The sequence below is a fragment of the Colias eurytheme genome, chromosome 30, assembly GCF_061535395.1.
Source record: "Colias eurytheme isolate Ceu_HAF_F1 chromosome 30, ilColEury1 Martin Lab GWU primary, whole genome shotgun sequence".
Lineage (NCBI taxonomy): Eukaryota > Metazoa > Arthropoda > Insecta > Lepidoptera > Pieridae > Colias > Colias eurytheme.
The window spans coordinates 3,400,046-3,423,599 of record NC_143009.1 but is presented as its reverse complement, the minus strand read 5'-3'; the positions used below and the strand labels follow the sequence as shown (position 1 = coordinate 3,423,599).

Below are 23,554 nucleotides of genomic sequence, written 5' to 3'. Positions count from 1 at the left end.
ATATCCTTCTATATATTATTTATATGTTTTTAGTATTTAAGTAACAGAGTATTTACATAGCAAAATCTGTTTATTTTATTTAATATTATCATAATATGTGCCTAATTATGTATAAATCTGTTATATCTATATATTATAATATATATTATTTGTAATTAATTATCAATAATAACAAGGCAAAAGATTTTTAGAACTGTAAATAATGTTTTTTGGTTGGTATTTGTATTTGCATGTAGACTTAGTGAGCCTCGGAAAAAAAACTTACGGAAAAAACTTACGGGCAGACTGAAAATCAGCGCTGTTCAGGTGTTAAAGCCCGACAGCATGGCTGAGTCTGACCCGATTGCCATGTAAACTATTGTGTATTTTTTTTTAGTAATATAAGTAGTTATTAAGTGTGTGTAACATGTGGCAATAAATATTTTTTCTTTCTTTCTTTCTTTCTTTCTAATATTATAAATGCGAAAGTTTGTGAGGACGTGTGTGTGTTTGTTACTATTTCACGCAAATACTACTGAACCGATTACAATGAAATTTACCACACATACAGAAGGTAACTTGGATTAACACATATGATAGGTTTTATCCCGATAATCTCACGGCAACGGGAACTATGCGGGTTTTTCTTTGAAAACGCGGGCGAAGCCGCGGGCGGAAAGCTGAATATAATACTCGCGTAAAATCAAACGCAAGAAAATACTAGAAATATTCAGGTTTAAGCTAATAGGCATATTTAAAAACAACTACTTATAAATTCCATTCTAAATACTAATTAATGCTTAAAAAAATAATACTTAATAATATGAATTGTTAATTTTACAAAGATGTCATAAAATCGGATTTATGACACCAATAACATTTAATATTTTCCTTAAAAATTATCTTTATTACGTTCTGCTACAATTTTTTTTCATATTTGATTTGAGTTTTTCATCTATACTATAATATTATATAAATATTATCTATACTAATATTATAAAGCTGAAGAGTTTGTTTGTTTGTTTGAACGCTCTCATCTCAGGAACTACTGGTCTGATTTGAAAAATTTTTTCGGTGTTAGATAGCCCATTCATCGAGGAAGGCTATAGGCTATATATCATCACGCTAAGACCAACAGGAGGGGAACAATTTATTTATTTATTTATTTATTTATTTAATCAATGAGGGTAAAACCGCGGATCACAGCTATAGTCTATTATAAAATGGAGTTGTACATCGAATTTAAAACACATAAAACAGTAATATTTACAACAGGTAGCATTTTTATAATATAATTGTTAGGTATAAATTAAAATTATGCTTGTTGTAAATCAACTTTATTACTCAACTTTTATTATGCGCAATTTTCAGAAGTGTCGATTGATATTTGTTACTCTTTTATACAAAAACGGCTAAACGAATTTAGATGATGATAGCTCCTACATAGAGGTTATCTTAAGCTTATGGTATCTACATTAATTTATCCGATGTGTGAAGTAATCGTTGCCTCATTCCATGGCGTGACGGTATTGCCATGACGTGACCTTGAAATTTGAAAGAAAGAAAGAAAGAAAATGAATTGAATTGAAATTTTACTCTCAACGCGCCTAAAGAAGTTTCACTTTAAAAAGGTTTTTTTTTTATTTGTGTGTCTAAGTGTTTAAGTATAAGTACTTATACTTAAAAATTTAAAATGCGTCAAGTTCACACTAAGTAGTCTGACCAATCAGCTGACGATTGTAACCTTGCTATAACAATGGGCTTCCGCACATAAATTATTTGTTTACTCACCATTTCACAAGCCATTATACCAAGGAAAAAGTATTTGAAGTTAGTCATATTTAAAAACGCTTTTATAAGAAAATTTCAAGGTTGCGTCATGGCAATACCGTCACGTCATGGAGTAAGGCGACGGTATCTTTGTAACTTGTCAAACAAGTTTCACTTCTAACACGTGTGCTCGTCACACACGCTCTCTTTTTTTAACACGCTTGTATTAGCTTCACCTGTATGTTTGTAACCGACTTCTTTGGGCGCGATTTTGACCCACTTTAAACGGCCAGATTTCGTTCAAACTTTGTAGATTTATTGAGGACCGATGACAATACACTAATTTGATAAAAATTTTCTATTTTTTAGTTCGGTTATCTATAAAAAGCGTGTTTTTTAGTTTTTTTTAACTATTATTATTTAAACACGCTTTTATAAGCTTCACCTGTATGTTTGTACGTAACCGACTCCTTTAGACTCGATATTGACCCACTTTAAACGGACAGATTTAATTCAAACTAAGCACACTTATCAAGGACCCGTGACAATACTTACAATGGGAAGGCACCTTTCAAATAAGAAAAGAATTATCAAAACTTGTTCACCCAGTCGAAAGTTGAAGTAAACACACAAAAAACGGTCGACTTGAGAACTTGAGAATCTATACTCTATTGTTCACTTATAATAAGTTGAAAATTGAGAAAATTTATGTTAATTTAACATTTACCTACCCCCTATTAAGATATTCCCTATATACTAGACTAGCGACCCGCCCCGGCTTCGCACGGGTGCAATGGCGGCCGGCCGGTATCGCCGCAAACGCTACGTCCCGCAATTTTTAAATCTGTAATATCTTCGAAAATATTCACTTAAATCATACGGTGTAAAGGGCCATATCGTCAGTGAAGTTCTAACAGTGCGTAAGTCAGTTTTTGCCCGGTAAAACATTTTGATGTCATTGGATGAAGAAGCGCCGCGCGCATTTTTTCAACCAATGAGAAAGGAGATAGCTAGCCAATAGCGCTTCATATTTCGTTAAAACTGACACCACGTAAGTAAACCTGAATGGCCAACACGGCGTAAGTCAGTCAGTCGCATACAAATTCATAACCTGCAAAGTGCTGTGTGATATTTATTCCTACAAAAGGTAATTATTTGCATTATTTAGAGGATTAATTGCTATAACCTTGTTTTCTATTTACTCTTTAAGCTATGTATCATAAAATTATTTTAATTGGTTTGTTATTATTCAATGAAAAGTCGCTTAATTGAGAATTGTTTGACTTACGCAGTGTTTCGATATGAGTTACGTAGTGTTGTTATAACTTTTATTTTGTTTTAGCTCTGAAAAAATATGGATTCTACGAGTGATAGTGAAAATGAAGAAGTTTTGGAGTTATGTAAACAGTTAAAGATTAAAGTTCCTTTGAAAAAACAGAAGCTAAGAAATGTATCATTATCGGAGTTGGAAAATATAGATTTAAATAACTTGCCTGTTCAAATCCTACCTGAATTTGCATCTGTTTGTAACGCTTCGGTATTATTAAATCAAGAATTATCGCAAGAACCAGTGACACTTGCAGCTGACACAGAAGACGTTGTTCAACATTATGTTGAAGCATTGTCACAAGACACAGTTCCACCTTCATGTGAAGAACTGCCACAAAATATAGTGCTACAAGACCCAGCTACACATTTGGATGTACCACTGTCTCTGGAGACAACTCCATATTCAGTTGAGGAGCAGCCATCTGTGTCAACGGCTACTACAAATCCTTCTTTTATGTTAGAGAAGCAACCATCGGATGATGAATATGGAGATTTAAATTCTAATAGAAAAAGAAGCATTAAGGGGTTTGGAGACTCTAAGAAATGGGACAAATCTAGAACAAAATTGAAACGTATGAAAGGAGAAGAATATGTAGGATATCGTAGAGATAAGAAGGTTGTCGGAAATGAGAAATTTAAAGTACTTCATGATGTACCTCGTCCTGCACGTGAAATGGGTCCTAGGTGCACCTCTAAATTTTGTACAAAGTCTAAGGTCCGCGGTTGTTCAAACTTGACTGACGATGAAAGGCAAAATATATTTTCCAAGTTCTGGAAAGATATGACATGGGAGCAAAGGAAACAGTATGTTGTATCTAACGTCTTGATTTGCGAGAAAAAACAAATTAAAAATACAATAAGTTCTAGGAGGACTGATAGTAAACAATACTTTCTGAATACATCAATTGGGCGAATTCAAGTTTGTATGCAGACATTTTTAAAAACTTTAGGCTTGAAGGAGTCTACTGTAAGATGCTGGGTGGCTTCTTCGGAGCATGGAATAGCAAAAACATCTAATAATGACGTTAATGAAGAAGACCGTATTATCAAGAAAGATGACATGGCTTTTCTTAAACAGTTTTTTGCTTTGTTGCCTAAAATGCCATCGCATTATTGCAGAGCGAATACATCAAAGCAATATTTAGAGCCGATAATTGAAGATAAAACCACGCTATACAAATTATACGCCATGGAGTGTCAAAAAGTTGAAAGAGCCGCTCTGAGTCGTTGGACACTTTGCAGAGTTTTTGATGAGCTAAACCTGAGCCTGTTTACACCCAAAAAAGATCAATGCGACACTTGTTGTTCACACAAAGTGGGAAATATAACTGACGATATATATAACGCCCATATACGTTCAAAAGACTTGGCCAGAGATCAAAAAGAAAAGGATAAAGATAGAGCTAAGAAATTTGGGGATGTACACGTTTTCACGCATGACCTACAAGCTGTCAAGTTGTGTCCTCAATTACAAGCTAGTGCTCTTTATTATAAAACCAAACTCTGTGTACATAATTTCACGATGTACAATCTAGCAACCAAAGATGTCTACTGCTATTGGTTCGACGAAACTAACGCTGGTCTAACTGCTTCCGTATTTATTTCATGTATCATACACATACTGAGAAGAACTTTAGAGGATAAATGTGTTCCTATCATTCTTTATTCTGATGGCTGTACGGCACAAAATAGGAATGTATTTCTTGCTAATGCACTTTTGCAACTAGCTATAGAAAAAAATGTAGTGATCGAACAAAAGATCCTCGAAAAGGGCCATACACAGATGGAGTGTGACGCAGTGCATAGTTCAATCGAGCAGAAAACTAAAAATAAGGAGATCTTCCTGCCCTCTCAGTATGCAGCACTCTCCAAGGAGGCTAGACCTAAGCAGCCTTACATAGTTGAGTATCTGAGCTACGAGTTTTTCGATGACTACACTCAAAAAACTACTTTTATTTACGACTCTATTCGTCCAGGTCGAACGACCAATGACCCTACAGTTACAGATTTGAAAGTTCTGCAGTATAACCCTGACGGAATAATTAAGTACAAATTAAGCTTTGATGCAGAGTATCAAGAGTTGCCTCGCGGTAGAACTCGACGAAGAATGTTAATGTTTCCTGAAAACCTACCTAGCAAACCAAAGCTTTATCAAAGTGCAATAAAAATTGCTGAAAGCAAATGGCGTCATTTACAAGAATTGAAAGCCGTTATTCCTTTCGACTGCCACAGTTATTACGACTCTCTACCTCATTAATAATTACTTGGATCTCTTTTATTTTAATTGTTAACAAAGCCTGAATACTTTGATTTATTTGTTAAGGTAGGTATAAGCAAAAATAGTACTCTATTTATCTACTACCTCGAACTTTTGATTTGACTGATTTAAAGATACTAAAATGTGTAGGTATTACTTTGTTTAAAAAATATAAGTTTTTAATAATTACATACTAATTTTTTTAAAGAAAAACTGGTGATTAAAAGTTACTTACTAAGTATATGGTTTTGTTATGTTACTTGTGAAATTTATATGATTGATGTTTGTTCCATTAAAATAAAAAAATAAAAATCGATGGCAGTTTTTATAAATAACCTACTCTGCTTTAGAAACATAACGTATGTCCAAGCAATTTTTAATCAACACCGCAGAAGTCACGTTAAAATCTTAATAATATTATTTTATTCATATAAAACTTGTTTTATATCATTAATAAACTAATTTTAAATACTTTTCCGAATTATGTATACCTTAAATGTAGCTAACTTAAATTTTACGTAGTTATTTTGCTCTCCTGTAAAACAGTCATTTTTGACTTTCGCACTGTTAGAACTTCACTGACGATATATAGATCTATATTAAATGAACAATGTATTCAAGGTATCTAATTGGTTAAGGATTAATGCTGTATTGGTTAAAATCGCTTCGAAAATTAACCATTATTTGTCGTAAAAAGTAAATGACCAAAAAATGTTATTGTGGGTTATCCATAAGAGATAAACATATACCATCACGGACTTTTCTGTAGACCTTTTCAATGTGTACAATACTTAGTACATTATTTTGATAAAACTCGTAGGTTCAGCCTGCGTTTGCAATGTAAGCGGAAAAAATGTAATTATTTACGACATCACATTAGAAACCTCAAAAATAACAGTACTTCTCCACTATTTAATGGATGTTATTATACATATAAACCTTCCTCTTGAATCACTCTATCTATTAAAAAAAACCGCATCAAAATCCGTTGCGTAGTTTCAAAGATTTAAGCATACAAAGGGACATAGGGAAATAGGGACATAGGGAAATAGGGACAGAGAAAGTGACTTTGTTTTATACTATGTAGTGATATTGGCGGAGTCCCTACTTATTGGGTGGAGCCATTAGTTAAGAGAAGACGAAAATATTCCCACCTTTTTCTCTGTCCTTGACTTAAGTTACTAAGTTCAAGGCTGTATAACTTATCGTGTGATTGATGTCTCGCGTGTACTTTCACTTAGACTTTCTCTAAGAAAGTTTATTATCTTCATAATGTAGAACCGATTAGGCGTATCTTAATACTAAATCTGTTCAAAATATAATGATTTTATTTATTTACTAGCTGTGCTTCGCGGTTTCACACGCATTGCTCCGCTCCTGTTGGTCTTAGCGTGATGATAAATGGGTTATCTAAAGCCTTGTATCCACTTGAGCATGCTCGGGCGAATGAGCCGCTCATTCGCCTGAGCATGCTCAGGGGAACATAATGAATGTTTTGGTCGAACGAGCCAAAGCTGTGCTCAGGCTGCTCAGTATATGCTCGGCTCCGTGATGTGATGCGATTATAGTATTCTTCGTATGTACTATCCCATAACACCCTCTTTGATTCATATGCATCAATTAATGTGAAACAAGTCTCGTTATCCCACAAGCCACTCATTTTTCAAATAGGTAACAGAAAAAGTACTAAACTAAACTAAACTAAAACTAAACTAAACTTGGGGAATTCGACGCGCTCGCCTCAAACACTTCAAACACCTCAACAACCGTCCACACTGAGCGCCGAGCGAATACTGAGCGCCTTTGAGCACGGACAAAAACCGACAGACGCCGGCTCGCCCTGAGCGCGCTCGGATTTGCTCGGGCCGAGCGTGCTCAGGCGTGCTCAGGCGTCTCCACTTGAGCGGCTCGGCCATGTGAGCCGCTCATTCGCCCGAGCATGCTCAAGTGGATACAAGGCTTAACATCGAAAGAATTTTTCAAATCGGACCAGTAATTCCTGAGATTAGCGCGTTCAAACAAACAAACATTTCGGATTTATAATATAAGTATAGATTGTAATATTAGTACATAATATCTATACTTCTATACTAATATTATAAAGAGGAAAAGTTTGTAAGTATGTATGTATGTATGTATGTATGTATGGTTTTCACGCATAAACTACTGGACCGATTTCAAAAATTCTTTCACCATTAGAAAGCTGCATCTTTACTGAACAACATAGGCTATATTGCATTTTCAAAAAAATTAGAGATCCTTACCAAAAATGCAATAATGTAACCCAAGGTGTAAAAAAATCCTCAATAAAACTTCTGTCATCGCGTGCGCTGCGGAATCTATTGAAGATAGAACAAAAAAATGTTCTACGATATTATAGAATGGATCAATATCTACAAGAAAGTCCGCGATACCATATGTCTATCTTCAGTAGTTATGTTACTACAACAACTTTTTTACGTTTTCAAAGTAAATAGAAGTGCCGACAGTAATCAAACCATGTTATCCATACACATTTATTAATCCTTATCCCATTAAATGATGTTTTAATATAGACTGTTTCAATACCAGCAAAATACTTTTTAAATGAAAAGAATTGGATATTCCATTCAAAAGATATAACGAATTTTTAAAAGTGTCAATCTACAGAAAATAGTAGATATACTGTTCGAGCAGGCCGTAGTGCGGGGGTCACGGAGGAATTCTACCAATATGCGTCTTGACGGAACACAGTGGGGTTTTGGTCGGTAGGAATCCGACATAACCCACGGCCCCTCCCCCGGAGGCCGTGGGTATCTATGAAAGATTTCCCCACTAAAACAAAAAAAAGGCCGTAGTGCGGGACGGGGTAAAAGTGATTTTCATGTGATTAAAAATTAAACCTACAGTCCGACCTATAGTAGACTTTTCACTGTAACGATATCGCTATCTATGCGGGTGAAACCGCAGGGCATTGCTAGTATATTATATAGATAGATGCAAAGGTTTAATATATTTTCAAATATATAAGTTTTTCAGTGTATACAAAAATATAAACATATCCTGTTTATAATGTTAGTGGGTATAGATTTGAATAGATACAATACTTTTGCATTTTAAAGAAATATAATTAATTCATAACGTATTAAATACATTGTTAAATATTATTATTTCGTAGTGTGTTGTTCGTAAGGTTGTTCGTGAACTTATATTTTTAATTTTTATAGGATAATTGAGTCAAATTCTAAGTACAATTTTATTTTACATATTTGGTACCAGAATCGATTACTGATTACCCTACTTGAATAATACATACAATTTCTAATTAAAATGTAAGATTGAGATATTTTATTAATTAATTTCATTTGTGTATGTCTGGATAAAATTATAATAAATTTAAATAAACATAATGACCAATCACAGACTAATCAGCGAAGAAAAACATGAAAAATCACTAGCTGAATTTCTAGAAAGAAAGAAAGAATATTTATTGCCATATTATGTTACAGACACTTAACAGCTAAGTACTTAGATTATTAAAAAATAAAAAGACGTGTGGCACTCGGGGACTTCGTAAAGCCATGCATGCCATGCTTAAAGGCATGCTATGCCATTAAGCCACACCTCCGCACCCGTCGGAGTGGGGATCGTGAGGTATTTTCGCTACGGAATTTCTGGATTCGGTCCCCGCGCTCAAGGCCCGCGATAGAAGCTATGCAATAGCTTAAAAAAAATTACATGGCAATCGGGTCAGACTCAGCCATGCTGTCGGGCTTTACCTGAACAGCGCTGATTTTCAGTCTGCCCGTAAGTAAGTATTGCACGCCTCATAAGCGAAGCGTTGAGGTGGGTACTACTGTCACTTCGCGCAAAACATCTGATTTTTCAAACTTAAAATGTCTTTATGTATCATACATTGCACTTGTAAGATAATACATACACACACATATTAAGAAAAAACACTATTTTTAACATTCATAATATTTTTGATGTCATTTTTGTTATTTAAACTAGTTAAAAAACAGTTTAAAAAAGTTCTGTCTTGGACGTCCGTGTGTCTGTATGTGCGGAGGATTTTCTTGTTAACACGATAGCGACCGAAATACTTTACTAATCGAGTCTTTTTTTTCTCTTACGCTTGAGTATGCTCAGGAATAGAACCCTTTCATTTTTCAGGGTCTGATTCGATGTGGTTTAATTGTTATTAAATAAACAAAAATAATAATTAATAAATAATTATTAAAAAAAATTATGTGGCGTGCACTTTTGGATTTTCCAAATTATTTCTCTGTTTCTATTGCTTATAGCGGGATGATAACTTATTGGTCTGTTTTCCTCAACAAAATAATAGACTATCTAACAATGAAATAATTTTTCAAATCGGACTCGTGGTTCCTGAGATTACCGCGTTATATTATATTTGTATAGATAAGAATGAATACACATTTTCAAGGTGACTACTAACTAAGTGATAACGTTTTATGAATGAAACCGTTCTTCCATAGAAATACAATAAAATACAAAATTATTGTTTGTAATAAAATAATGTTTAATGAGCAATTAAATAAATATTGTGTCTTAATAATCTTCAATATTATATCAAGTCTAGACAAGATTATTGTATTATTAAATAAATAAATAAAAAAATAAATTTAAATGTATTATTATATTCCACGTGAATAGCATTAATAATAATTCTCCGTTCTCGTAAATAATATTATGTAAATTTTTGTTTAGTTTTTTGTTACGATATTTTGCTGGTTGATTCAAAATCTATATATTATAATATATATAAAACTCAAAGGTGACTGATATAGTGATCTATCAACGCACAGCCCAAACCACTGGACGTATCGGGCTGAAATTTGGCATGCAGGTAGATGTTATGACGTAGGCATCCGCTAAGAAAGGATTTCCCGAAAATCTTGCGGGAACGGGGAAAAACCGGGATGCACGTACAAAGTCGTGGGCGGAAGCTAGTCTTTGATAAATGTACTTTTTTTATTTATAAAAGTGACATAATTTGCATGCTGTTAACGGCTGAGCATGCTGGAACTCAATTGTTAACATCTATGTATACCATGTTTTTTTGGAAAATAAATTAATTTGAATTTGAATTTCAATTTACATAGTTTGAATTAAATCTGTCCGTTATATTAAAACAATATATTTTCTAAGCTTTAAGCCAATCAAAACACCACATAGTCACAAACGACAATTTTCAACCTAGCCCTCGATAACCTTACTTCACAAAGCCTTGTTAATTACGAAAAAACGTGTGGCACTGGAGGACTGCCGCGGTAAAACTATTGCATAACATCGCATCGCTGTGCCGGTTGGAGTGGGGGGTGTTAGGTTTTTTCGTTACGGAATTTTTACATTCGGTCGCCGCGCTCAAAGTCTGAGATAAAAGCTATGCAATAGCTTAATAAAACCTTGAAAATTATGAAAAACCCAACATAACTATCCATTCATAAAAAGACGTCAAATAATCTGCATTAATTAAATATATAAATAGAAATAATATTTCTTGTTAGTTACTTCGAACATAACCACAGAACGACCTTTGATCCGACTCGTTTTCCGCACTCGGAAAAATCCAGGTTTTATTTATATAGAAATCTATACTAATATAATATTACGAATCTGAAGAGTTTGTTTGTTTGTTTGAACGCGCTAATCTTAGGAACTACTGGTCCGATTTGAAAAAATCTTTCGGTGTTAGATACTGTATTTAGATAGACCATTTATCGAGGAAGGCTATGGGCTATAATATATCATCCCGTTAAGACCAATAGGAGCGGAGCCACACGGGTGAAACCGCGGGGCGCAGCTAGTATATAAATATATGTATAAATATTATTAAAAATGTTTGTGCTATGGTTAGATATTTGGCTACTAGGAAAAAGAGAAATAGCAGGAAAAACTTTGTTGTTTTTCATGAAAAACCCTTTACAACAATGTAGTCAGCCTAGTTACAGTTGGTAAATAGATTTACGTATGTGTGTGTATTGTGAATACCCGACTCTATGTAAAGAAGGATAATGTTATTTGAGTATAATATACAGTGTATATTTGTTAAGTTCTGTATTATAAAAGCTTGATAGATTGAAGATTGAAAGTTGATCATTTGATCTTTTAGCTTTGAGAAGTGTCTTTAGATTTGTCTTATGAGAGTGACACTGTAAAAATATAAACAGTACTTTTAATAGTAAGTAATAACACAGTTAATATAGTTAATACTAGTATTAATATCTTCGATTATAAAAACATAATAAACTTGTAATCACAGCTTGTAATATTATTATACTTAGGCAAAGAGTTTTAATGCTAAATCTTCTTATATATAAACTAGCGACCCGCCCCGGCTTCGCACGGGTGCAATGCTGATACTAAATACACTACAGAAAAATTGTGAACGTTGTATAGGTATAAAAATATAGCGGCCCGCTCCGGCCTCCGGCATCGCACGGGTATAAAATACATAGCCGGGCGGCCGCAAACGCTACGTCCTGCAATTTTTAAATCTGTAATATCTTCGAAAATATTCACTTAAATCATACGGTGTAAAGGGCCATATAGATCTATATTAAATGAACAATGTATCCATGGTATTTAATTGGTTAAGGATTAATGCTGTATTGGTTAAAATCGCTTCGAAAATTAGCCATTATTTGTCGTAAAAAGTAAATGACAAAAAAAAGTTATTGTGGGTTATCCATAAGAGATAGACATATACCATCGCGGACTTTTCTGTAGACCTTTTCAATGTGTATAATACTTAGTACATTATTTTGATAAAACTCGTAGGGTTCAGCCTGCGTTTGCAATGTAAGCGGAATAAATGTAATTTTTTACGACATCACATTAGAAACCTCAAAAATAACAGTACTTCTCCACTACTTAATGGATCTTATTATACATATAAACCTTCCTCTTGAATCACTCTATCTATTAAAAAAAACCGCATCAAAATCCGTTGCGTAGTTTCAAAGATTTAAGCGTACAAAGGGACATAGGGACATAGGGACATAGGGACAGGGAAAGCAACTTTGTTTTATACTATGTAGTGATGAAATGAATCGCAAAATGTGTTCGTAAGCGCATAACTCGAGAACGGCTGAACCGATTTCGATAATTCTTTTTTTATTATATTCCTTGAAGTACGAGGATGGTTCTTATGTAGAGAAAACGTAAATATGTACCACGGGCGAAGCCGGGGCGGACCGCTAGTCTATAATATAAAAATGAAACCCGTTTCGCGTTGTCACGGCATCACGTGTGAACGGCCGGTGGATCGATTTCGATAATTCTTTTTTTATTAGATTCCTTGAAGTACGAGGATGGTTCTTATGTAGAGAAAACGTAAATATGTATCACGGGCGAAGCCGGGGCGGACCGCTAGTCTATAATATAAAAATGAAACCCGTTTCGCGTTGTCACGGCATCACGTGTGAACGGCCGGTGGACCGATTTCGATAATTCTTTTTTTATTAGATTCCTTGAAGTACGAGGATGGTTCTTATGTAGAGAATACGTAAATATGTACCACGGGCGGAGCCGGGGCGGACCGCTAGTTAGCTATGATTATAACTAGTTGATAATTTTATTAAATACTAAAAGGTTATTTTACGTGACGGTATTACCTAAAGAAGTGACACTTCTGTAGGTAATACCGTCACGTCATGAAGCAAGACGTCGATTTGGTATCTTTATATCGTACTTTTTTTTTTTTTTTTTTTTTTCAAAATCAAAAATATTTATTCTGTAACAAATAGTATTACAATTTAACAGTCATTGAGACATCCTTTTAAGCAATAAAATGCTTGTGTTAGGACATCTCGCTCTTCCGACAGTACTTGCCAAAGATGTTTCACTTTTGACAATTGACACGTGTGTGAAACACACGCTGTTTTTTTTTAATAATGTATGACAATATTATTTTTATTTTATTTCATCCTACAATTAAAAATAAAAATATATCTTGTTTTAATTGACAGCGGACGTGAAGTGTTGAAATAGAGGAAGCTAGTTATTATTGTAATAGTTGATCATTTGATCTCAATTTGCGACAATTATTACATGAGTTTACATATTTTGCCATATTCGTTTGGTTTTATAGTTCCTTGGTCTAGAGCAGAATAATATATGAAGGTTTTAAGAAAATTGCACTGAAAAATTGATAAGCTAGGTCAGCTAAGGTACGTTTTTGGAAGGTAAAGCCAAAAAAGAGTGATTATATTTAAACCTTGTAATAGATGGGAAGGTGCGTTTCTTTATTTGTTTGTTTGGCTTGCATTCACGTCAGAACAGAGTGATTTTATTGCATAATTTTTTTGACGTGACAACGTCTTATAATTCGATAGAGCCGGCTGCACGCACGAAAAAACATGACTTATGCGGCGTTACCTCGCTGAGGCGTTCCATGTTAAGGCTTGAAGTGCAAGCGAGAGCACGGAACGAGCGACAAAAAAGCACAATCGGACGTTGTCACGTTCAACTATCGTCAGTAAACCGACTTTACAGACAACCAATCTTTTTTGTTTGGAGATAACTGACCGGTTGGCTTGGTTGTTAGTGGCCCTGACTTCTAAGCCAGAGGTCGTGGGTTCGATTCCCCTAGAGCCAATCAAATAATTTTAATGAATACATTCGCAAACTGGATATTTGAAATATATAAATCTGTAGAAATATCCAGGGTAACAAAAAAAATTGGTTGTCTGTAAAGTCGGCTTACTGACGATAGTTGAACGTGACAACGGCCGATTGTGCTTCTTTGTCGCTCGTTCCGCGATCTCGCTTGCACTTCAAGCCTTACATGGAACGCCTCAGAGCGAGGTAACGCCGCATGAGTCATGTTTTTTCGTGCGTGCAGCTGGATCTATCGAATTATAAGACGTTGTCACGTCAAAAAATGCTCTTTTTGTTGAGCTGTGTAATAGGCAATAGCAGAGACTAATAATAATATACTACGTATACAAGTAATAGATATAGATTTCACACCCATTACGCAAAGTGATCACCTTTATGTTAACGTGCTCAAGCCATTTGCATATAAACAACCGTACTGTGTGTAATTTTGTATATAATTATTATGACATTACAGGTGAACCGAGATAACCTAGATCCCACTTAAATTTCATGATATTGTTATATATATATTGTCAACATTTATCATTTTTTATACATTTATTGTTGTTATACATTTATTATTTTTTAAATTACTTTGTTGTGAGTTGTGACTGCTAAAGTTGATCGACTGTGGCTTGTTTTAAAGTTTAAGCACGCTTATATTAAACTAGCTTTCAGCCTACGGCTTCGCCCGCGTTTATAAAGAAAAACCCGCATATACATCCATCCTTACTAACTTTCGCATTTATAATATTACAAAATTAGTAGGATAGTAGGATTAGCTTCACCTGAATGTGTGTAACCGACTCCCTTAGGCTCGTTATGAACCAATTAAAACAGACAGATTTAATTCAAACTTTGTACACTTATCAAGGATCCGAGACAATACAATATTTTCCTAAGCTTAAGCGTGTTTTTGTTTTTGAAGTGAAACTCTTTTAGGCGCGTAGAGAGTAAAATTTCAATATCGCGTCATGGCAATACTGATTACTGTCACGTCATGAAGTAGGCGACGACGATGGTATCTTTGAATCTTGCCAAAGAAGTTCCACTTCAGACACGTGTGCTCGGCACACACAATCTTTTTTTGACTACAATTATTTTAATAAAATCTATACTTATATTTGTTTTGAAGCTGAAAAGTTTGTTTGTTTGGTTGAACGCGCTAATGTCAGGAATTACTGGTTCGATTTGAAAAATTATTTCGGTGTTAGATAGCCCATTTATCGAGGAAGGCAATAGGCTATTATATATTATATCATCACGCTAAGACCAACAGGAGCGGAGCACCGCGGAGCGGTAGTTAGTTTCAACTATGACGGCTTCAACCGGATTTTTAAACAATTAATATCAAAAATGGCTACGTAATAAATACTACGTTCAGTGCACAATTCAAATACATACATTGTAACTCATAAATAAACGTAAAAACCCAAAGAAACTTAGAACAATAATAACAATTAAATACGTGAATAATAATAAATCAATTAGTTTCCTAGATCAAGTTATCTTAAGCAATAAATATTTTAAACGTAAAACAGTATCACGATTTTATAAATTATTTCATTTATTTTATGCTGTGGCAACATTGAGATAATATAGAATGGCCTGGGGGTTACGACCCTTTGAGGTAAGCGTTTGTATTAATTGTGGTGTTCATACCCATACCACAGTATTACAATATTATTTCCTACAGTAAGGTAACGCCTTTGATGTCGCGCGATGCCGCTGCCAGCGTAGGTACTTACGCTGCCACACGAAAATTTGCTAGGGTTGCAACAAATGGGAAATGAAAAAATTGTTATTATGCATATTATGATGAAATCATTTATTCATATGTACATTCAAACAATTGCGATTATCATATCTGATGTAATTATTTGTTCACAAATATATAATTACATTGCACTGCTAAATATTTACATGGACACTTTATTTTTCGATTTTCTTAATTATCTATTATAACATTTAACTAAGTAATGCATTCGCATTGGGATGAACAATCTGATAAGACAATAATGAGAACAACATATTTACAGGTTCGATTAAAATACAACAGATATTATTGTATACGAATACAATCTATCTAAAATATCTAAATAACTTCTGGGATTTCGGTGTAGATTTACATCCATACACAGAATAGTTTGTGCGCGCCATTATAGAACATGTAAGTATAATAAAATTATTACACAAAAAATACGGATGCGTCGTCCTTTCGCGCTAGGTACTGCAAACTAAGCGTGATCGCAGTACGCGGTCCGCGGCGCCCGACCCCCCGCCAGTTCCCCTCCGTTTCTCTGTGCAAGTACATTCGTCGCCAAACTGTAGGAAATATTGTAATACTGTGATAATATTATAGTAATTAGCTATTTAAATTTAATGAAATACGAATTTAAATCTAAACTGACAAAATATAGTTCTATAACATATGCATTAAAAATAAAAACAAATACAATAATCATCATTTTTATATACTTAGGTATATATATTTAATGTTTAATAGCTTTTGGGAAAAATTTGATTATTTATATATTTAAATAAGTGTAGTACTTATTAAAAACAAAATTAATGTTCGCGGATTTATGCCAAATAAATTCACAATACGTTGTATATTTTAACAGACAAAAAGAATTATTCCCACGTTACAATAATAATTTTTTGGACGATTTTACCTGTTTATGAAGTGTTTTTGAGTAGATAATTTAGTGTAACAATGCGTCATTAAAATTGTTATTTTATAATACATAGACTAAGTTTATTTTCAATTCTTAATAATGCAATTCATTCACAATGTAGTATTTTAACCAAATGCGTCAGAAAATTGGTATATTCTCGTGTGTATGTATGTACATACACTCACTCACATTTATATTTCTTTGCATTGATGTATGTATTTTACTTTAAGGGTGCTTTTCCACAAATAATGTGCGAGGATGAGTAGATTGTTTCTGAGATTAAAGCGTTTAAACAAACAGCTAGCTTTATAATCTTAATATATATAAATCTCGTGTCACAATGTTTGTCCTCAATGGACTCCTAAACCACTTAACCGATTATAATAAAATTCGCACACCATGTGCAATTCGATCCAACTTGAGAGATAGGATAGTTTAAACATATAGGTACCACGGGCGAAGCCGGGGCGGACCACTAGTATTACTATAAATTTGCTCGCTTGTTTCTTTAAAAACAAGATAATATCCTTATTTATAATTCTGTTAAAACAATTTAGTTCTTCACGGAAAACTTAGGTCGGATAGATTAAGGTCACCCATTAAATAGCAGGTCTAATTACTGTTGTTGAAATCATTTGTCAATTATATTAGAGCATTATCTTGCGTAAACTGAAACATTACAACATAAATGTGTTTTTAATTACCTCTTTAGTATAGTGGTTAATGTTAATGTAGAGTGTTGTAGGTTCGATTCCCGGTGATGTGAAAATTAATGTACTCGTAGTTTTAAAAAATCTAAAAAACACTGAGATAAACTCTTGAAATTATTGTAGCATGATCAATCATGGATAAAAAACGAGTGGGTTACATACCAACGTACAGATGAAACTAATAAACAAAACAAAATTAATATTATAAATGCGAAAGTAACTCTGTCTGTCTGTCTGTTACTCAATCACGCCTAAATTACTGAACCAATTTGCATGAAATTTGGTATGGAGATATTTTGATACCCGAGAAAGGACATTGGCTACTTTTTACCCCGGGACATAGGATAGGTTTTATCCCGGAAATCCCACGGGAACTATGCGGGTTTTTCTTTGACTGCGCGGGCGAAGCCGCGGGCGGAAAGCTAGTACTAAATATTTAAAGAAATAACCTATACAACAGTCAAAAGAGAATATAATACTACATAATATACAAATATCAGTTCGTATGAAATAATCTCAAAAGATTTATTAAAATGAATTAATAAATTAATTCACCAATGTACAGCTACATTATTTCTTAGTGACAAAGTTTTTTCTTTTGTTTTTATCACGGGTCAATCCGGGCGTAGTAACTAGTTAAATATATAAGTAATAGTCAATATTATTAACAATGATTCAGTAATATTTATAATTTATTCAAACATATCGATTATAAGCAAAAACAACTCATTTATTCACAGTCTAAAGTTTGAAATTATTATTAAAATCACAAAAACATTATTTCGGTGTTTAAAATATTATTATTGGACAAAAATATGTTTATACATTTATGTTTAAACTATTTGTGATGATTTATTAATGGTGTTATTACTTCCTGGTTTCTAAGAGGTAAATAATAAATAAATAAATAAATATTTCAGGACAATTTTCACGCACGGCACAATCTGATCCCATACTAAGCTTTCGCTCACTATGGAAACCAGATGGCTGATAAACATACATATATAATTTTTAAATAAATACTTATATAGATAATTAACACCCAGACACAGAGCAAACATCTATGTTAATCACACAAATATTTGCCCCGGGTGGGAATCGAACCCACGACCTCTGCCTTGGAAGGCAGGGCCACTACCAACCAAGCCAACCGGTCAGTCTATGTCAGTAAATGTACATTTTGATCGTAAAAAGTACCTATATATGTACTTACAAGTAGAATCGACTTGTACTCGATCCAAAGACGAGTTTTTTCTACTAATCTGCTTTCCGATGTTTTAAAACCTGGTCCATATTTAAACAGATATTCTATAAAAACATTTCTCGAATTTGCCTAGATATTATTAATACTAGCGGTCCGCCCCGGCGTCGCCCGTGGTATATGTTTACGTTTTTTCTCCATAAGAACCATCCTCTTCAAGGAATATTATAAAAAAAATAATTAACGAAATCAGTTCACCCATTCTCCAGTTATGCGCTTGCCAACACATTTTGCGATTTATTTTTATATTATAGATTATGAAAACGCAAAATTTCAGGCGGCAAGGCATCTCATATTATTTTGTTGAATTTGCTCAATTTCAAAGCGCCATCTTGTTTTATTTCGCAGAACTATAGTTCTGTCATATATATCTGTCATTAAAGCACAGATAAAATAAATTCTACAATATTTTGTCTTTTTTTTAATACTTACGTTTATTATTGTTTTAATGTAGATATTTTTTATGTATTTATTAATGTTTATCAATACATATTAATCATATTAATGCACAGATAATATATAAAAATAATTAAATTTTAGGGTACATTTTAATAATATTTTTCAAACTACCTACATTGAAGATAATTTTACAAATATGTATATTCAGTGGCATAAGGTGCTAGGACGTGCAAAATGTAAACATTTTAACTTTAGTAAGTTATATTATTTAACTGTTATATATTAATACTAGCTTATCGCCCGCGGCTTCGCCCGCTTTGTCTAAAACCTAATAAATTATATACCAAAACCTTCTTCGGGAATCACTGTTTCAATTAAAAAAACCGCATCCAAATCCGTTGCGTAGTTTCAAAGATTTAAGCATAACTAGGGACATATGGACAGAGAGAGCGACTTTTTTTATACTATGTAGTGATAATTTAGTTTTGTGGTGTAGAAAAAACATGTATTTTTATTGAATTTAAAAGTATTTTAAAATATAATATATTTTATACTCGATCTCTGACTGACAAGGCATATTTCGAATAACGAAATAGATGTTTTTCTTTTTTAATTTAATATATTTGTCTGTGTTATAGTGATTAGTGCTAATATGGCTTAAAAGCTCTGTGTTTGATTCCATAAAACGTTTAGAGGCAAGTACTATAGAAAATTGTTTTCAAATATCTTATACTAGCTGTGCCCCGCGGTTTCACCCGCATTGCTCCGCTCTTGTTGGTCTTAGTGTGATGATATAAAGCCTATAACCTCCTCGATAAATGGGCTATCTAACACCGAAATACTTTTTCAAATCGGACCAGTAGTTCCTGAGATTAGCGCCTTCAAACAAACAAACAAACTCTTCAGCTTTATAATATTATAAGTATAAATTATTTCTTAAGCTTTATGGGAATTCACTGTTGATACATTTTACACAACAACGCAAAAGGAAGTGTAATGTTTTTTGAGCTAGTTTATGAGTTTCTTTTTAACTTCCGAGTTGAAAGAGACATAATAATAAAAGTTATTGAACTACTTTTCGCAATTATATAATTAATTTAAATTATTATCTGTTTGTGTGTTTGTATGTATGATCTATGCATTTTCATTTATTTAAATTACGTAGGTATCATCTGTGCTTTTTTTAATGAAACATAATATGAATTATAAATAATATTAAACCTCCTTTTTAAGCTGTTTTTAATTTTTAAATATTGCATATTTTTATATCTGGATAATTTTTCACAACGTCCTTGCGAATAAATTCACATTATTCCTTAGTAAATGACGTAAATATCTAGAGGTCATCTAGATTTCATCATTTTAAGGTCTCTGATTAACAGATTAACAAAAATATACGTGCAAATGCCTCTGTTCGGCTACTGTATGTGACCTAGACGCCCTAATTTTAAATAATTTGGAAAATCCAAAGGTGCACGCCTCATAATTTTTTTAATAAATATTTATTAATTATTATTTTTGTTTATTTAATAACAATTAAACCACATCGAATCAGACCCTGAAAAATGAAAGGGTTCTATTCCTGAGCATACTCAAGCGTAAGAGAAAAAAAAAGACTCGATTAGTAAAGTATTTCGGTCGCTATCGTGTTAACAAGAAAAAGGATCCGCACATACAGACACACGGACGTCCAAGACAGAACTTTTTTAAACTGTTTTTTAACTAGTTTAAATAACAAAAATGACATCAAAAATATCATGAACGTTAAAAATAGTGTTTTTTCTTAATATGTGTGTGTATGTATTATCTTACAAGTGCAATGTATGATACATAAAGACATTTTAAGTTTGAAAAATCAGATGTTTTGCGCGAAGTGACAGTAGTACCCACCTCAACGCTTCGCATATGAGGCGTGCAAAAGACCGGTAACTAAATAATACTTACCTATGTTTAATTAGATTTAGGTACTTGATTTAAAAATAAATCGAGCCGTAAAATTTTTTACTTATTAAGGACTGATTTTTCAATAGTTGGTTAAAACTTATTCTTCGGATGACGTATTAAACTAACATTTCAAAAATGCATTTTAATTGTCCGGATTCGACATGTTAATCACAGTGACATTTTAATATAATCGTGTAATACTTTATTGGACGGATAAGTTTTAACCAAGGATTGAAAAATCGGGCCTTAAAGAAACAACAACGAAACAAACATTTGCATGCAGCAGTATTGATAAAAAAGAAACCACTATATCTACAAAATATAACCTTATTGATTAGTTGTTTTTACTAAGAATCCTGAAAATGATCGCGTGACAAAGCCTAATAAAATTTACTTATTTCTTGTTCATAATAATTCTAAAGTCACATAGTTACTAACTACTTTTTTTTAAAGGAACCTCCATATTTTTTTTACTTTTAAATTCATTATCGTGCAAAAATGTGAAAAAAAGTATGTAAAAAAAATGTGCAAAGCTGTATAAAAAAATGGATACGGTATTAAAAATATTTTTTTTTTGTTCCAGGGCGCCTAGCAGTTATCACCTTCAGTATATGCACAGTCGTACTAGGTGTGGTTCTTTCTTTTGTGCCATGGCTTGATTATATTATATTTAGGGTAAGTTTTTATTATTAATTTGTTACATGTTATATAATACATAGAAGATGTTTGAGATCACTGATGTACGCAATAATAATTATTATCTTCATCAATGCTATAACGTGCAAAATTAATAAAGAAAATTCTGTTTTCATGGAAGAGTCCCTTGCTCCTTGTGGGGTAAAGGACAGATGCATTTCGTATATTATTATGTTATGGCCTTCCCGATCGAAATCAGCTTTAAAACTAAGTTTAAAACCTTTATTTAAACATTTGACATTGACAGGTGACGTTTGACATTTGACAGATGACATTGTTTTTTTTTTCAGGAACTTAGGCTATGGAACGGTTCCGTCAGCTACAGCTATTGGCAGAGGCCAGGCGTGATCCGGCTCACAAAAGTTTATATATTTAATGTAACGAACCCACAGGGTTTTTTGGAAAATGGCGAAAAACCGAAACTTAATGAAGTCGGCCCATTTGTGTATCGGTAAGTTTTATCAATATTTTAGAATACATTTCATGGTGAGACGGGATTGTAGATCACACAGGGCCAAATTTCTTTGAATTATTACTAAAAAAAATATAGAGACGTCTTTTTAAACAAAGAGCAATCTCTTCCAGGCGAGTGAAATTTCCATAAAGGATTTATCAAAATACATATATATAGAATTTAATAAACATCAAGTCATAGATACTAATTTTATAAAACTGAAGAGTTCGTTCGTTTGTTTGCTTGAACGTGTTATCTCAGGAATCACCGGTCCGATTTTAAAAATTCTTTCTCTGTTAGATAGTCCATTTATCTAGGCTATAGGCTATATAATATATGTATATCATCACGCTAAAACCAATAGGAGCAGAGCAATGCGGGTAAAACAGCGGGGCACAGCTAGTCAGTTACATGTAATTCGCACAAAGACGGAAATTAACTTCCTAATAACGTGAAACGTGTAATAATAATAGTTTAAAAAAACTAAAAAAACACGCTTTTTATAGAAAACCGAACTAAAAAATAGAAATTTTTTATCAAATTAGTGTATTGTCATCGGTCCTCAATAAATCTACAAAGTTTGAACGAAATCTGGCCGTTTAAAGTGGGTCAAAATCGCGCCCAAAGAAGTCGGTTACAAACAAACAGGTGAAGCTAATATAAAGCGTGTAAAAATAGAAAACATTGCGAATATTCTCTCGTATGTATTGAACATGACCTAAGGTTGACCTCAGGAACGTCAGATTTATATTTATTATGAAAAGCCTTGGTTTTGAACCACGGTTAACGTTTTAATTATGCGATGGTTGAGGCCAATTTTGTTATTGTTTAGTTCCGTTTAGTTTTATATATGCGTTTTGGATGGATAGAGAGATGAACTATTTAGTTGTTAACAATACAAGCGGTCCGCACCGGGTTCGCCCGTGGTTCATGTTTTCGTTTTCTCTCCATAAGAGACTTAGCGAAATCGGTTCAGCCCTTCTCGAGATCCTAATTGACAAGAAAACTGTTTTTATAGTTAAACATTTTCTTTAGTAGGATCGCATAATAATGATAATACCTACCTAGGTACCTAACTAAAAATCAATAAGTTCTGGTGCAGTCAGCTGTTAAAAAAATATTATTACGAAAAATTGGGAGGATCTTCAAATTATATTTCATTACCTTAATTTTATTTTAATAATTATTGAATATTTTATTAATTATTATTACCCATTTAAATATTGCATTATTTACGATGTCATTAAAGACATAACAACTATAAAATAAATTTTGAATTGATTGTAAATTCATCATTCATCATTATTTACATACATAAATATGCGAATATGCTTTTTAATATATATTTACATTATCTAAATAACGGTTAATAAAATACATATAAAACATAAATTATTATGTAGGAAGTCAACATCAACTGACGCGTCACGTCACACGTGGAAAATAATTTTATTATTTACCTGTCAA

General features: G+C 33.1%; 1 protein-coding gene across 2 annotated transcripts in view; it reads left to right on the top strand.

Annotated features, from left to right (window-relative positions):
• Window positions 1-23,554, top strand: part of dsb (scavenger receptor class B member debris buster) — a 122,289-nt gene that overhangs the window by 74,488 nt on the left and 24,247 nt on the right. For both annotated transcript variants that reach the window (XM_090118484.1, XM_090118485.1), the window contains 2 exons: window positions 21,521-21,612; window positions 21,924-22,084. In XM_090118484.1, the coding sequence (XP_089974610.1) occupies window positions 21,521-21,612; window positions 21,924-22,084 (253 nt within the window). The remainder of the gene's footprint in view (window positions 1-21,520; window positions 21,613-21,923; window positions 22,085-23,554) is intronic.